Source organism: Erythrolamprus reginae, chromosome 9, assembly GCF_031021105.1.
Source record: "Erythrolamprus reginae isolate rEryReg1 chromosome 9, rEryReg1.hap1, whole genome shotgun sequence".
Classification (NCBI taxonomy): Eukaryota; Metazoa; Chordata; class Lepidosauria; order Squamata; family Dipsadidae; genus Erythrolamprus; species Erythrolamprus reginae.
Window position 1 is genome coordinate 39,144,513 of NC_091958.1, and position 16,954 is coordinate 39,161,466.

Consider the following 16,954-nt stretch of genomic DNA (forward strand, 5'->3'; position numbering starts at 1 on the left):
ATTCTCCCCCAAAAAACGGGGAAGAAGCCCCTGCTCGTCTCTAATACAGATACATGACATTCACTGTTAAAGTATACTTTTATTGTTGAGGTCAGAAGAAAAAAGAAACCACCTCGGAGGCACTAACTTTGGGAGGGGGGTCTGGCTGCTTTGGTGCTAAGGGAGCGACCGGGTTCGTGCTGCAGCTCACAGTCCAGGCAAAGCAGCCGTGGGGATGCATTTATGACCATCGGTGCTTAATAAAATGTCCAGATTATCTTGGCCCGCTCAAATCGTGTTTTGGCTCCAGCCGGAGGGGAGAAAAAGCTTCCGCTGTGTGATGGGAAAGGGATGCTGGGTTCCAGCTGGAGCCATTGTGAAAGCCGCACATCTTTATGTAGCACAACCAGAAGCGGGAACGTGCAACAATCTGTGAAGCCAATTCTTCTACATCTCCCACTTTCTACATTGTGCTGAGCAAGAATATTTGCAGAGAGAGAAGGGAAACAAAAACCAAAAAACGCTTCCAGTTATTTGTGTCACTATAAATCTCTCACCGTAATTCGGGGGGGCGGGGGTTTGCTTTGGCAATGCAAGTGGCCCAATGCAACTAAGGGAGGCCTTTCCTCCGTCTCCAAAGAAATAGGTCAATGCCCAGCTTGTGGGCAGATGCCGCTCTGTCATTGCCCCTTAAACATTGTCGCAGCATTTCTGAAGTTGGATGCAAAGGACTATTCGGGATTCTGGCTTCAAAGAGCAACCTCGGAACCCAGCATTCTGGGAGAGAAGAATGCCACACACGATCAATAGTTAGACCAGGGGTAGGCAAAGCTGGGTCTTTTATGATTTGTGGACTTGAACTCCCAGAATTCCTGAGCCAATCATGCTAGCTCAGGAATTCTGGGAGTTGAAGTCCACATGTCACAGAAGAGCCAACTTTGCCTACCCCTGCGTTAGATCAAAGAAATTGAACAGATCGGTCGTAGGTGCTGCCCCTGGCAACTACATCTGGCTTTTTGGGTGCTGCAATAAGCTCCTTGTGCAAAACATCTTCACAGGCGGTGGGACTGTTCTATTTGCTGACTAATAGCTCATCACAGATCGGCCAGGGAGTTTTGAGAGGGGGAAGGAGGGGGAGGGCAAGGGGGGGCAGGGGGTGGGCCCTGCCCCCCCGAATAGTTCTGCCCAGTGGCTGAAATGCTTCTGGTTCGTCGAATGAGTCATGCTGGCCTAAAACAATGGTCCGATTTTATTGGTAAGGAAGAAATAATCCAAAATCTATTATCACAATTTTAAAAACAGTAGAAAATGTCCGTAAAAACACAACCGTCGGCTCTCCTGCCTTTTCCCAGGGAGGCCGTGATGATGGGATGCTCTGAAGAAGAGGAGGGGGGGAGCGGAAAGGGACGGGAGGTTTTTAGGATACCTGATCGGAAGGTCGGACTTCGGGGGTGGGGGGACACACAGAAATCGTACCGGGTTTTACATGACAGGACAAATGGGTTTCTATCCCCGGCTGTGGCCACGAATGAAGGAGCATAGCAAATAATTTAAATACCAGGACAAGAGAGAGAGAGGCGGCTCCGGCTGCTCAGGGAGACCGATCCAAACCAGCTTCGTAGGAAACCTGCTCTCGGAGAAGATCTGCTGACGGGGAGCAAAGCCTTCGTGGCCCCCGCTTGCAGCCGGGCCAGCGTCCCACCGACTTCCGCTCTCTCCCAGGAGGAGTCAGACCAAGACCTGCAGCTGGAGTGGCGCATTGGGGGAGGTGGTTGGGGGTCGGTGGGGTGCTCCCCCCTGGGAAGGCGCTGCTGCTGCTGCTGCTGCGGAAGGAGGGAGAGGGGACTGAGGTATGTGGCCCAAAGCTCTTGCGCAGCTGGCTGGGGAGGGGAAAGGCCCACCGAGGAGGAACACAGCACGTCGGGAGGGCGTTTGGAGTGTAGGGAGTCAGTCGGAGTGTATTTGGCAGCGGGGCATCCAAAGTGGGTCCTAGCAGGTCCAAACCTGTCAGGAAGAGAAATGTCAGCAATAGCAACAGCATTTAGACTTACATAACGCTTCACAGTGCTTCAACAGCCCTCTCTAAGCGGTTTACAGAATCAGCATATATGCTCCCAACAATCTGGGTCCTCATTTGACCCACCTCGGAAGGAGGGAAGGAAGGAAGGAAGGAAGGAAGGAAGGAAGGAAGGAAGGAAGGAAGGAAGGAAGGAAAAGGAAGGAAGGAAGAGCATTTAGACTTATATACCTCTTCACCAATGTTCCCTCTATTTTTTTTTCGGTGTGGGCAGAAAAGTATAGTGTCTGAGCGGCAGTCCCCTTGGGACTGGGCGGCATAGAAGTATGTATGTATGTATGTATGTATGTATGTATGTATGTATGCATGCATGCATAAATAAATAAATAAATAAATAAGAAAAAAATCCCTTCTGTTTTATTAAAAGAAATTAATAATAAAACAAAACAAAACTCTATTACTATTAAAACTAAAACAACCAGCAAAACCAAAAACATAACTATTAATAAAAACAGGTGAGGGCTGGGTTTTTTTTTCTCTGTCATTATTTAAGTGCTTTTACCATAGGCTTTAAATCAAGAGTCACTTCTCTCTGTTTCTCTTTCTTTCCTGTCATTCTCTGCTTCAATCATTTTCTCATTTCTCTTTTTTTCTCCCCTTTTTTCCATCATTTCTCTCTCTTCCTTCCACTCTTCTCTCTCTCTTGCTCTCTCTCTTTCTTTCTCTCATTCTCTCGCTTCCTTCCTCTTCTCCATTTCTTTCTTTCTCTCCCCCTCTTGCTCTCTCTTTTTCTCACTTTCTCTTTCTCTCTCTCCTTTCTATCTCACTCTGTCTGTTGCTCTCTTTCTCTCTCTTGTTCTCTTTCTCTCTTGTTTCCTTTCTCTCTCTCTCTCTCTTGTTTTCTCTCTTGCTTTCTTTCTCTCCCACTTTCTCTCTCTTGTTCTCTCTCTCTTGCTATCTCTCTTTCCCTCTCTCTCTCCCCGCTCCTCTCTCTCTCTTTCTCACTTTCTCTCTATCTCGCTATGTTTGTTGCTCTCTCTCTCTCTCGTTCTTTCTTTCTCTCTCTTCCTTTCTTCTCTGCGGAAGCCGGCAAAGGTTTTTCTTATTTTGAATGGCAGGGGGATTGGGAACATGCCTGCATGCATGCCCGACATTCCAAATCACCTTTGCCTGCCTCTACTGTGAGAAGAACGCCCGCCCCACCTCTCCTGTAGCCCCTTCGCCGACAGCCGGGATGAAAGCGCTCTCAGCGAAGGGACTATTAGAGGGGCGGGGTGGGAATTCCCAAAGCACTCGAAGCGGCTAGCGGCCGGATCAGGAGGACAAGAAGCTGCAGCCACCAGTGCTGCTGCAGCCACCACTGCGGGAGGAGCCGCGCCCCAAGGCGGGAAGCGGAGGAGAAAGAGGAGCGGATTGGGCAGGCGGGGGGCAGTAGCGAGAAGCCAGGGGCGTGAGGGGGCTGGAGATGCTGGAGGGGCGGCCGCAGCTCCTTGCGCGGCCTTGGAAAAGAGTGCACGGGGGGGTGGGGGTTTGGCCGCACGGCCATGCACCTTAAAGGGTACGTTGCTTTTCACAGTGTTTTCATAGCCCTCTCTAAGCGGTTTACAGAATCAGCATATATTGCCCCCAACAATCTGGGTCCCCATTTGACCCACCTTGGAAGGACAGAAGGCTGTGTCAACCTTGAGCCTGGTGGGATTTGAATTGGTGAACTACAGCCAGCAGTCAGCAGAAGCAGCTTGCAGTGCTGCACTTTAGCCACTATGCCACCAAGGCTCATGCCCAAACTCCATCACTGAGTAGGGCAGTGCTTCTAAACCTTAGCAACTTGAAGATACTTGGACTTCCACTCCCAGAATTCCCCAGCCAACTAAATCCAGGTGCCTTAAAGTTGCCAAGGGAAAAGAACACTGGAGTAGAACATAGAAACGACCCTTATTTGACAAGACAGGGTCCAGCCCAGGCACCATCCTGAGCACCAGGTTTGCCCACCGGCTGCCAACCATTATCAAAGGATCTTCAGGATTCTGCTAACAGCTTCTTTCTCAACATTTATTTTATTTATTTATTAGACTTCTGTGCCTCCCTTCTCAACCAACTCAGGGTGGCATGCAACATGCTAAACTCCCATCCGTGAGTGGGGGGCCCTCCCAAAAGGAGGAGAGCACCGGAGAAGAAGCCACGTGTGGCATGGAAGCAAGCTACGCTCCTTACCGTGTCTTACATCGTGGCAGCTGTAATAGACCCTGCATAAGAGCATCCTGGCTTGCAAACGTTACCCGGGAGGCAGAGACGCATGATTCGATCACATTTTGTATCAAACTAAAGAGGAGCTCTTTAAAAAGGGGACGAGCCCACTCCATCCGTTCCTTCTCCTCCATGCCTCCTTCTGCAGAATAAACACATCTAACCAGGGTGGCTGAGGTGGAGCTCCCAGGGGTTACCTGGAAAAAAAGCTAGCTCTTCCTGGTCTGGTGCTTCCAGGAAACGAGGGAATGGGCTGGGTGTTGGGACAACCCAGCTGGAGGAAACTAAGAAATGGACTGAGAAAGTTGTTCTGAGCCAATTAGAATTTACATTAACAGAGTTGGAAGGGATCTTGTAGGTCATCAAGTGCAGTGATGGCGAACCTATGGCACAAACTCCACAGGTATTGCCCTAGCTCAACTCCAATGTGCATGTGTGTGCCATCTAGCTGATTTTTGGCTCACACAGAGGCTCTGGGAGGGCGTTTTTGGCTTCCAGTGCCTCCAGGGAGATGGGGAAGGCCTGGGGAGGATGAAACATGAGCCTACTGGGCCCACCAGAAGTTGGGAAACAGGCCATTTCTGGCCTCCAGAGGGCCTCCGAGGGGAAATGTTTTTGCCCTCCCCTGGCATTGAATTATGGGTGTGGGCACTCACGCATGCACGATAGTGCTCGCCTATGCTCTTTCGGCACCCGAGGAAAAAAAAAGGTTTGCCATCACTGATCTAGTCCAACTCTCTGCCCAAGCAGGAAACCCTACACCAATGATGGCAAACCTTTTTGGCATCGAGTCCCCAAACTGGAACATGCGTGCAAATCAGAGCACCAGAAACCCAAACACCAGCTGGTTGGCGCACATGTGTGCACTGGAAACCAAAAGAGCTCTGTGTGCCACCACTGGCATGCGTGCCATAGGTTCACCATGACAGCCCTACACCACTTCCGACAGGTGGCAGTCCAGCCTCTTCTTGAAAGCCTCCAGTGAAGAAGCTCCCACAACTTCCGAAGGCAACTTCTGATCCATGGGTTGATTGTGCTCAGCACCAGAAAATTCCTCCTTATTTCTAGATTGAATCTCTCCTTGGTCAGTTTCCATCCATTGTTCCTTGTCTGGCCTTCAGATGCTTTGGGAAATAGCCTGAAACACCCCCCCCTCCTTCTCTCTGTGGCAGCCCCTCAAATATTGGAAGAATGCTCTCCTGTCTCCCTCCCTTCTCCGACCCCCCCAAGGACATACCTTGACAGTGCTGTCGACAGCCCCGGAGAACAAGCGGCCCCTCGAGACGGCCAGGGCTGTGACGCTGCCCTGGTGGCGCAGGAGAGTCTGGGTGCAGATCATGTTGTCCATACTCCATACCTGGAGGCAGAGAGCAAGCCAAGGCAGTGACAGTGGCGGACCACAACAGTGGATGGTACGTGGCCTGGATTTAGGCCAGTGTTTCTCAACCTTGGCGGTTTGAAGATGGGTGGACTTCAACTCCCAGAATTCCCCAGCCAGCAACGCTGGCTAGGGAATTCTGGGAGTTGAAGTCCACCCATCTTCAAACCGCCAAGGTTGAGAAACACTGATTTAGGCAGATGATGGTATTGAGCCGTGGATCCCAGTCTCTGCCTAAATCCAGACCACGCACAAACTTTGCCCCTCACACTTTGCATTGGGACAAAGGCTGCTAACGTTCTGAAACAGCGTCAGGCCTCTATGCTGTTATTTTCTTTCAAAGTGTTTGGGCTAGCCTAACTTTGAAGAAATCAGTTCCCACAGGACAGTGGCCGGAAAGATCCCCCCCTCTTTTCCTGCAATACAATCCATTCCCAAGGTTTTGGAGAAATGAGATTAGCAAGGGCACACACACACACACACACACACACACACACTCCCTCAAGCAGCAAAGGCTGCTGTTGGTAGAGCCAGGCGACTGAAAAGACCTTGGGCTGGAATTTATGGCATTTATAGCATTTAGACCTATATACCGCTTCAGAGTGCTCTAACAGGTGCACAGAGAGTCAGCCTATTGGCCCCCCGCCCCCCAACGATCTGGGTCCTCATTTTATCCACCTCAGAAGGATGGAAGGCCGAGTCAACCTTGAGCCTAGTGAGATTCGATCTGCCAAGCTCCTGGCAACCGGTGATCAGCAGAAGTAGCTTGCCCTCTAACCACTGTGCCACCGAGGCTCTTAATTTAGGGATCAAGAGCCCAGCTTCCTGCTTCCTAAGAGAGTTCAACTCCACCGAATTCCAATAGAGGTTGGAAGATCTGCATGGAGCATCTCCCTTATGAAACCAGGTTGCAACGCCTTGATCTCTTCAGCCTTGAAAGATGGCGTTTAAGGGGTGACTTGATCGAAGGGTATAAAATCGTGCATGGGATAGAAAAGGTGGATAGAGAACAATTCTTTTCTCTATCACACAATACTAGGACGAGGGGGCCCTCCCTAAAGCTCATAGGTAAGAAAGCGAGGACAAATCAAGGGAAATATTTCTTCACCCAGAGGGTCCTTGGTTTATGGAATTCCCTTCCAGAAGAGGTCGTGACAGCTGTCAGCCTGGAGAGCTTCAAGGCAGGATTAGACAGATTCATGGATGCCAAGTGTATCAGTGGTTATTGAAACGGATGTCCATGTGCCGCCTCTATGTTGGTTGAGGCAGGCAGGGTTCCCTTGAGTACCATTTGTTGGGGGTCCAGGGAAAGGGGCGGGGGCGGGGGGTTTGCCTTCTCTTTCTGCTCAAGATCCCCAAGGATAATTGGTGGACCACTGTGTGTCACAGAATGCTGGACTCAATGGGCTTTGGCCTGACCCAGCAAGGCTCTCCTTATGTTCTTATGATGTCTCCCACCGCCCCCTTTTTTCCCATGATCTTCCTCCGTGCCCCTCGCCCTGAACCCAACAACTAGCTGTGCCCCCACGTACCCGCAACGACCGATCATACGAGGCGCTGAAGACTTTGGTTTGGTCCGGCGTAGAGATGACTGCCAGGGCGTATACAGTGCCCACGTGTCCCGTGAGGGTGCGAACCTGCTCTTTCGACTCAATATCCCACACCTGTTTCACAAGGGAGCAAAGACTGTGCGTTATCTTCCCATGTCTCCCCCTTTCAATTCTGGTGGCTCTAGCCTAGTGATGGCGAACCTATGGTACAAGTGCCACAGGTGGCACGCGGAGCTATATTTGATTTGATTGGATTGGATTTGTATGCCGCCCCTCTCTGTAGACTCGGGGCGGCTAACAACAGTAGTAAACAGCATATGACAATCCAATATAAACAGTTAAAAACCCCTATTGTAAAACCAACATATATACAGACATACCATGCATGAAATTGTAAAGGCCTAGGGGGTATCTCAATTCCCCCAAGCCTGGCAGCAGAGGTGGGTTTTAAGAAGCTTACGAAAGGCAAGGAGGGTGGGAGCAATTCTAATCTCTGGGGGGAGTTGGTTCCAGAGGGTCGGGGCCACCACAGAGAAGGCTCTTCCCCTGGGTCCCGCCAAGCGACATTGTTTAGTTGACGGGACCCGGAGAAGACCCACTCTGTGGGACCTAACTGGCATATCAGCTGGCATGCAAGCTGTTGCCCTAGTTCAGCTCCAACATGCATGTGTTTGTCGGCCAGCTGATTTTTGGCTCGCACACAGGCTCTGGGAGGGCATTTTTGGCTTCCAGAGATCCTCCGGGGGGTTGGGGGTAGGTGTTTTTATCCTCCCCCGGCTCCAGGGAAGCCTTTGGAGCCTGGGGAGGGCGAAACACAAGCCTACTGGGCCCACCAGAAATTGGGAAACAGGCCATTTCTGGCCTCCAGGGGGTGGGGAAAGTTATTTATGGTTATGGCACTTGTGCACACTCTTTCGGCACCCAAGAGGAAAAAGGTCCACCATCACTGCTCTAGCCATTCGGTCTGCTTCCCAGATTCCAGTAAGAGAGGACTGGAGTGGCCCCCCTGACCCCTTCCTCCTGGTCTCTGGTCAGCCTTACGTGTATGAGGTTTTCGTATGTGCCACAGACGATGTGATGGTTGGTGACCGCTATGGAGTAGACGCTGCCGCCAGATGTCTGCAGGACATGCACACATTCCAGGCTCCGGATGTCCCAGATCTGGAGCAGAGGAGAAGAAAAAGGGAGCTGATGGCATCTTCTTCCCAGGCTTCGAAGAGAAGCTGCGTCAGACAGAGCCTCTAAGAGCAACACCTACCTTAATTGTTTGGTAGGAGCCGCTGTACAGGTGATTCTGGGATGCCACAAGTGCCCGGACCCAGTGGTTAAGGCCTGTCAGCTCCTTCTTCAGTTTCAGCTCGGTGCCAACAATGTCCCAGACCTGGTGGGCAGAAGGACAGCCAGAATCAGACCTTCAACAGTGATGGGATAGAACATTGATAGTAAAGTATAGTGGTACCTCTACCTAGAAACACCTCTACTTACAAACTTTTCTAGATAAGAAATGGGTGTTCAAGATTATTTTGCCTCTTCTCAAGAACCATTTTCCACTTACAAACCCGAACCTCCAAAACTGTAATGAGAAAAGGCAGGAAGAAGCCTCCATGGGCCTCTCTAGGAATGTCCTGGGAGAAAACAGGGCCCGGAAAGGCAGAGAGAAGCCTCCGTGGGGCCTTTCTAGAAACCTCCTGGGAGGAAATAGGGCCAGAAAATGCATGGAGAAGCCTCCGTGGGGCCTTTCTAGAAACCTCCTGGGAGGAAATAGGGCCAGAAAATGCATGGAGAAGCCTCCATGGGGCCTCTCTAGAAATCTCCTGGGAGGAAACAGGGCCTCCACCCTCCCTGTGATTTCCCCAATCACACGCATTATTTGCTTTTACATCAATTCCTATGGGAAAATTGCTTTTTTTTACAAAGTTTTCTACTTAAGAACTTGGTCACGGAGTATTACAAAGACAAATGTTCTACAGATGGCATCTTGCACCAGCCAGAATAGTAAAAATGTATCCAAATTTAAAATCAAATTGTTGGAGGTGTAGAAATAGAAACGGAACATTTTTCCATCTATGGTGGACATGCCCCAAAATAAAAGAAATATGGAAAAAGGTTAAAATATGGATTTTCGAAATGACTAAAATTAAACTGACACTAAAAGCAGAAACTTTTCTTTTAGGCATAATAAATCGGAAAATTAAAAAATATTATTATTTGATACAGCATATTATTACAGCAATTACTATAGCCCAAAATTGGGAAAAAGAGGAAACACCATGAGAAAGAGAAATGATTAAAAAAAATTATGATTGTGCAGAAATGGATAGATTGATCCAAAAACTCAAGGATAAAGAAGAATCAAAATATTATGAAATTTGGAAGAAATTCTATCATTGGGTAGACAAAATAAGAGATAATGTCGTCTGGCAGGACCCAGGGGAAAAGCCTTCTCTGTGGCAGCCCCGACCCTCTGGAACCAGCTCCCCCAAGAGATTAGGATTGCCCCCACCCACCTTGCCTTTCGTAAACACCTCAAAACCCACCTCTGCCGTCAGGCATGGGGGAATTGAGACATCTCCTCCAGGCCTGTATAGTTTATGCATGGTATGGTTGTGTGTATGTCTTGCTTTTTAAATAAGGGTTTTTTAGATATTTTAAATATTAGATTTGTTGTACATTGTTTTTATTATTGCTGTGAGCTGCCCCAAGTCTACGGAGAGGGGCAGTGTACAAATCTAATTAACAAACAAACAAACAAACAAACAAACAAACAAATAAATAATATATAATATAATATAATATAATATAATAATACATTTGGAGGGACCTTGGAGATCCTCTAGTCCAACCCCCTGCTTAGGCAGGAAACCCTACACTACAAATGGTTATCCAACATCTTCTTAAAAACTTCCAGGATTGGAGCATTCACAACTTCTGGAGGCAAGCTGTTCCACTGATTAACTGAAAAGATCTGGAAATGGGAGGAAAGGGAACTAAAAGGTTTCTGGTTCCCCCACTCCTCTGCATCAGGAAACTATACCTTAATAGCCTTCAGGGAGCCGCTGAAAAGCATGTTGTGCGAAGAGACAAGAGTGCACACGGGATTGTCGTGTGCACGGATGGTGTTGACCTTCTGCAAGGTCTGAATATCCCAAACCTGTCAAAAGTCAAAAAGGACAGAGACAAGTGGCGTAGGTAGCTTTACTGCACATTAGCGCACTGGAGCAGGGATCTCCAACCTTGGCAACATTAAGACTTGTGGACTTCAATTCCCAGAATTCCCTGGCAAAGCTGGCTGAGAAATTCTGGAAATTGAAGTCTTAAAAGTTGCCAAGGTTGGAGAGAGAAGAGAATGAGCAGTGACCTTCCTTCTCTCTCCCTCCTGGGGGAAGCCAAACCACGCACGCCTCCCCCCCCCCTTCCAAAATCAACCACTTACAATAATGGTGCAATCCGCTGAGCCGCTGTAGAGTTTGTTCCTGGGCAAAAGAAACAAAAGGAAATCAGAAAGCCAGAGACATTAGTTGGCATGAACTGTTCTCCCCCCCTCCCCTCAAAATGATGAAAAAAGATAGAGATGTGTAGGTAAACTTCCTCCAGAAAAATGCAAACGGCAACTTCGGTTGGAAAACTGAGCTAGTCAAAGACTTTCTGTTACTAATGGCACACACCCTAAATCCCTTGAAAAACCAGAACAAGAGAATTGGAAGGGACCTGGGAGGTCATCTAGTCCAATCCTCTGCTCAAACAGGAAGCCTTACACCCGTGATGGCAAACCTATGGCACGGGTGCTACAGGTGGCACGCAGAGCCATATGGGAGGGCACACGAGACTTTCCCATGTTTCAGCTCCAGTGTGCATGCGCGTGCTGGCCAGCTGATTTTCAGCCTTGGGAAAGGTTTCCTCCTCTGGATGTTTCAGGGAAGCTTTCCTGAAGCCCCGGAGGCAAAAAAAATAATAATTCCCCCAATGGACAAACCAGAAGTTCGGAAAAACGTACTTGCGGTTTGCCTGTTTAGGCATTTTTTTCATCTACCAGATCTCAGAAAGACCTATGTGCATGCGTGGTGCACATGGCCGGGGGAGGGAAAGGGTGTGGGCACATGCATGCAATGCTAGCACACCCACCCACATCCCTTTTGGCAGGCAAACCAAAAAAGGTTCGCCATCACTGCCCTGTACCATTCCAGAGAAATGGCTGTCCAGTCTCTTCTTATTAAGCCTCCAGTGAAAGAGAATCCACAAGCCATTCCACTAGTTAATGGTTCTCACTATCTGCAAATTTCTCCTTACCCTGTTTCCCCAAAAATAAGTCACCCCCAAAAGTAAGACATCAGAGAGGTTTCGTAGAATTGCCTAATATAAGGCATCCCCGAAAAGTAAGACGTGGGAGACGTTTTGTTTCGTAGCATTCCCAAACAGAACATAGATAACACTGCTGTCCGTAAATTGCATCCCAAAATGCTGCATCAATCAGATTTAAAACGCATCCAACATGCATCCAACATGTGGCTGCATGTTTGGATGCGTTTTTGCTGCAGCAGGATCGCACCCTACCGTATACCGTAGTTTTAAATACGGTAGGGGGTCTGCTGCGTCTTTTGGATCAAGAATTGACATGTCAATTCTTGGAACGGATCAGAAAGATGCATACAGCATAAAACACCCATCGGCGACACTGTTTCCTCTAAGCTGCATTTTTTCTTCCTTGAAAAACAATAAGGCATCCCCTGAAAAAAAGACGTAGCACACCTTTGGGAACAAAAATTATTATAAGACGCTGTCTTATTTTGGGGAAAACAGGGTAGTTCTTGGTTCCTTCTCTCCTTGATTAGTTTCCATCCATTGCTTCTAGTCCTGCCCTCTCATGCTTTGGAAAATAAACTGACTCCCTCTTCTTTGTGGCACGCTCTCAAATATTGGAATACTGCTATCATGTCTCATCTAGTCCTTCTTTTCATTAAACTAGATATACCCAGTTCCTGCAACCGTTCTTCATACGTTTTAGCCTCCAGTCCCTTAATCATCCTGGTGGCTCTTTTCTGCATTCTTTACAGAATGCAGGAAATGTTTTTTAATATTGCGGGGACCAAAACTGGCTGCAATATTCCAAGTGTGGGTCTTGCCAAGGCATTATGAAATAGTAGAAACAGTTTAAGTGATCTTGATTCCATCCCTCTGTCAACGCAGCCTAGGACTCCATTGGCTAAACCCAAAATATACAAAGCCACACAATCCACACACAGGCGTTCAGTCTGAATATATTTCAGTTTCAAAAATCAGGCTTTCCTGGCACTCAAATTTAATTTGCATAGTCATGGGGGGTGTTTATTGGTGTTGGGCACGTTTTCTATTATGGTTTTTTTTTGCTGTTAATTTAGTAAATAAACCAATTTTTTAAAAAATTAAAGCAAGAAAAACAAGGCATTTCCCCCCATTACTGAAAACAAGGCCAGGATTCACAATTTTTTTTTTAAAATGAGAAGTGGCTTGTTGAGTTTAAGAAAACAAGGAGCAGAACTAAAATCCAGCTACCAGCCACTGACTTTATAGCAGTGTCTCCCTTCCTTGTCAGCTTGCTGATGGCTGGGGAATTCTGGGAATTGAAGTCCACCCATCAGCAACCAACCTGACCAGGAAGGGAGCGAAGGCTTTACACAGTAGAGCGAAGGAAGGCAATAGAAGAAACATAGAAACATAGAAGTCTGACGGCAGAAAAAGACCCCATGGTCCATCTAGTCTGCCCTTATACTATTTTCTGTATTTTATCTTAGGATGGATATATGTTTATCCCAGGCATGTTTAAATTCAGTTACTGTGGATTTATCTACCACGTCTGCTGGAAGCTTGTTCCAAGGATCTACTACTCTTTCAGTAAAATAATATTTTCTCATGTTGCTTTTGATCTTTCCCCCAACTAACCTCAGATTGTGTCCCCTTGTTCTTGTGTTCACTTTCCTATTAAAAACACTTCCCTCCTGGACCTTATTTAACCCTTTAATATATTTAAATGTTTCGATCATGTCCCCCCTTTTCCTTCTGTCCTCCAGACTATACAGATTGAGTTCATTAAGTCTTTCCTGATACGTTTTATACTTAAGACCTTCCACCATTCTTGTAGCCCGTTTTTGGACCCGTTCAATTTTGTCAATATCTTTTTGTAGGTGAGGTCTCCAGAACTGAACACAGTATTCCAAATGTGGTCTCACCAGCATTCTATATAGCGGGATCATAATCTCCCTCTTCCTGCTTGTTATACCTCTAGCTATGCAGCCAAGCATCCTACTTGCTTTCCCTACTGCCTGACTGCACTGTTCACCCATTTTGAGACTGTCAGAAATCACTACGCCTAAATCCTTTTCTTTTGAAGTATTTGCTAACACAGAACTGCCAATACAATAGTCAGATTGAGGATTCCTTTTCCCCACTGGCGGCTGACTCACCCCTGGATGCAGAGTGCCAGGACAATCCCATCGTGACCTTCCAGGGTCTTTTGGCACTTGTAAGTGGTACAGGTATCCCACACCTAGTGGGAAATAAAAGATCATATGACTGGACTCGAGGGCAGCCAGACGCAGGGCAGGAAGTCAGTGTGTGCCAGAGCTGGGAAGGCAGGAAGCACCTGGCCCTGTCACCTGTGCCCACCTGCTTTCCTCTCTTTCTGACAAAGGAAGGAAACAGGTGGACAGGATTGAGAGCTGGAGCCCCTCCCTTATGATACCAGGTTGCGACGCTATTGCTATACAATAGTACCTCTAGATACGAGCTGCTCCACATGCCAGTATTTCAAGATAGGAGCCACGAGGAGAGAAAAATTTCTGTTCCAGACCGGAGCTCAAATTCGGGATATGAACCGAGCGTCCACTAGGTGGCGCAAGAATCCTTGCTTTTGGTTATCTTGGAGGGGAAAAACAAAGTCTAAAGCGATTTGTTCCAGATACGAGTTGCTCGACATACAAGCTCCTTTCTGGAACCAATTATACTCGTATCTAGGGGTACTACTGTATTGCTTTTTTCCTATGATTCTTTTTTTCAGCTTTGTCTACAGCCTTGGCTTTCTAAGTGGCCTCCTATCCAAGTGCTAACCATGTTCAGCACTACTTAGATGTTTCATGATTGGCTGAGGTCATCTAAGCAGCAGCCAATCTCAAACACTGAAATGCTTTTACCTGCTGTGAGCCTGGGTATTCCATCCCTTCCCCCACCCCCCAATGACTGCTAGGACTCCATCCTTGTGGACCAAACAGAAGGATTCTGGGAAAGCCAAAGACTTTTCTTTCTCCATATGTACTTTGGGTGGGGAATATAGATCATATGTGCAAGAGCAATCCAACCAGGTGTCATAAATTCCACCTCAGTGTTAGCCTCTGAATCCTAGGACAATGGGAGGGGACTAAGGGAGGAGAGTTAACTAGGGAGAATTGACACACAAGCTTTACTTCTGGCTTTGCACTACTGTAATTCACCTGACTTCTAGTAAACTATAGCAATAGCACTTAGACTTATATACTGCTTTACAGTGCTTTTACAGCCCCCTCTAAAGCAGTTTGCAGGGTCAGCCCCCAACAATCTGGGTCCTCATTTGACCCACCTCGGAATGACAGAAGGCTGAGTCAACCTTGAGCCTGGAGAGATTTGAACTGCAAGCAGCTGGCAGGCAGCAGAAGTAGCCTGCAATACCGCACTCTAACCACCGTCCCACTGTGGCTGAGGAAATGTACTTTTCTCACCAACAGAGGTCAGGATCATTTTTACTTGAGCCGCCCCGAGTCTCTGGAGAGGGGCGGCATACAAATCTAATAAATACTTAAATATTCAAATACTTAGAAGCCCACACGTTGAGAAAGGTCTGACTGACACCTGGCTGAGAGCAAGGAGATGTGCCTTTCCAGAGTGTCCCCTGAAGTTCGTGGTGTCCCCCATGCAAAGCTTCAAGTAAGAAGAAGGGTCTTGCCTTGATGGTTTTGTCAGAAGAGCCACTGAAGAGCAAGTCACCAATGGAATAGACGCAGAGGCACCAGACGGGCCCTTGGTGCCCAACGAAAGTGCCTTTACACTTGAAAATCTGCTGCGGGTCATAGGCTGTGAAGGAAGAGAAAAGGGAGGGGTGTAACGCACAACCCGTGCCCACTGCCAGCCGTTGAGCTGTTCGGAACCGGTTTGCAGAAGTAGCAGGCGAGTGTGCACGCCTGTCCCCACTTACACAAGCAGCAGTCCCACAGCATTGGCCTTCTCCAGATCCCGTCGACTAAACAATGCTGTCTGGCGGGACCCAGGGGAAGAGCCTTCTCTGTGGCGGCCCCTGCCCTCTGGAATCAGCTCCCCCCAGAGATTAGAACTGTCCCCACCCTCCTCACCTTTCGCAAGTTGTTAAAAACCCACCTATGTAGCCAGGCATTGATATACCCCCAGCTATTACGGTTTATGTATGGTATGATTGGGTTGTGTGACTATTTAATGATAAGAATTTTTAGATAGTTTTTAATTATTGGATTTGTTACACTGTTTATTATTGTTGTGAGCCACTCCCAGTCTTCAGAGAGCATACAAATCTAATAAATTATTATTATTATTATTATTATTATTATTATTATTATTATTATTATCATCATCATCATTATTATCATCATCATCATCATCATCACCTAGACAAGATCACTTGGCGGGGCCTAAAGGAAGAGCCTTCTCTGTGGGTGCCCCGGCCCTCTGGAATCAGCTCTCCCCAGAGATTCGTACTGCCCCCTCTCGCCTTCCACAAGTCTAAAGACTCACTTATGCCGCCAGGCTTGGAGACATTACATCCTAGCCCCTCGTCAAGCGCATGCAATGTATGTTCACTGTGTAGATGGTAGTGACTGATTCTAATATTATTGGAGTTTTAGATTGTTTTTAAATTAATTGCATTACGATGTTGTATTGTTTTTATATTTGTTATTTATTCGTTTATTCAATTTTTTATGCTGCCCTTCTCCTTAGTCTCAGGGCGGCTTACAACATGTTAGCAGTAGGACTTTTTTTTAAACAGAGCCAGCCTATTGCCCCCACAATCCGTGTCCTCACTTTACCCACCTCGGAAGGATAAAAGGCTGAGTCAACCTTGAGTCGGAGATGAGATTTGAACCACTGACCTACAGATCTACAGTCAGCTTTAGTGGTCTGCAGCACTGCACTCTACTCTACTTGTGTGAAAAGCACTTTTTAAGCTGCTTTGAATTTACTGCCAAGCAGTTTCAGCAAGTGATTCATGCACAGCCCCAGAGAAACAAAAGGTGACCAGAAACAAAAGTATAATCAACATATCATTAAATAAGAAAAAAAGGGTCAATAATGCATTCAGAAACATTCTTTGTATAGTTTTCCAGTCTTTTGGATGAAGGAAAAAACTGGAAAAAGTTGCATAATCTTATTCCAGACTCTGGTGATCCAGAGAAATTATTCATTTTGCTTGCTACCGTGTTTTCCCCAAAATAAGACCCTGGCTCATATTTTTTTAAAACCCTGAAATAAGCACTTGGCCTTATTGCTATGCATTCAAAAGCTTTTTATCAGGGGATGTCTTATTTTGGGGAAAACAGGGTACATTTTCCAACACAAAATGTTTTTACTGAAGAGGAAAACAACAACAACAATAACCCAAACAACTAAACCAGGGGTCCCCAAACTTGGCAACTTTTTAAGATGTATGGACATTGATTCCCAGAATTCACAGGTCTTAAAACTGCCAAGTTTGAAGACCTCTGGCCTAAGTAGTTCTCATTCTGAAAGCAGACCTTCTGAGTCAGTCATGAG

The 16,954-nt window shown here is 47.2% G+C and overlaps 1 protein-coding gene across 4 annotated transcripts in view; it reads right to left on the reverse strand.

Moving 5' to 3' along the window:
* Positions 1-1,210: 1,210 nt before the first annotated feature.
* TRAF7 (TNF receptor associated factor 7) overlaps positions 1,211-16,954 on the reverse strand; it is a 49,702-nt gene continuing 33,958 nt past the window's right edge. For all 4 annotated transcript variants that reach the window (XM_070760849.1, XM_070760852.1, XM_070760853.1 and 1 more), the window contains exons 13-21: positions 15,120-15,247; positions 13,609-13,691; positions 10,605-10,644; positions 10,206-10,322; positions 8,430-8,552; positions 8,213-8,332; positions 7,154-7,285; positions 5,481-5,600; positions 1,211-1,983 (exon numbers count right to left, since the gene is read on the reverse strand). In XM_070760849.1, coding sequence (XP_070616950.1) covers positions 1,969-1,983; positions 5,481-5,600; positions 7,154-7,285; positions 8,213-8,332; positions 8,430-8,552; positions 10,206-10,322; positions 10,605-10,644; positions 13,609-13,691; positions 15,120-15,247 — 878 coding nt within the window. In that variant the 3' untranslated portion in view covers positions 1,211-1,968. The remainder of the gene's footprint in view (positions 1,984-5,480; positions 5,601-7,153; positions 7,286-8,212; positions 8,333-8,429; positions 8,553-10,205; positions 10,323-10,604; positions 10,645-13,608; positions 13,692-15,119; positions 15,248-16,954) is intronic.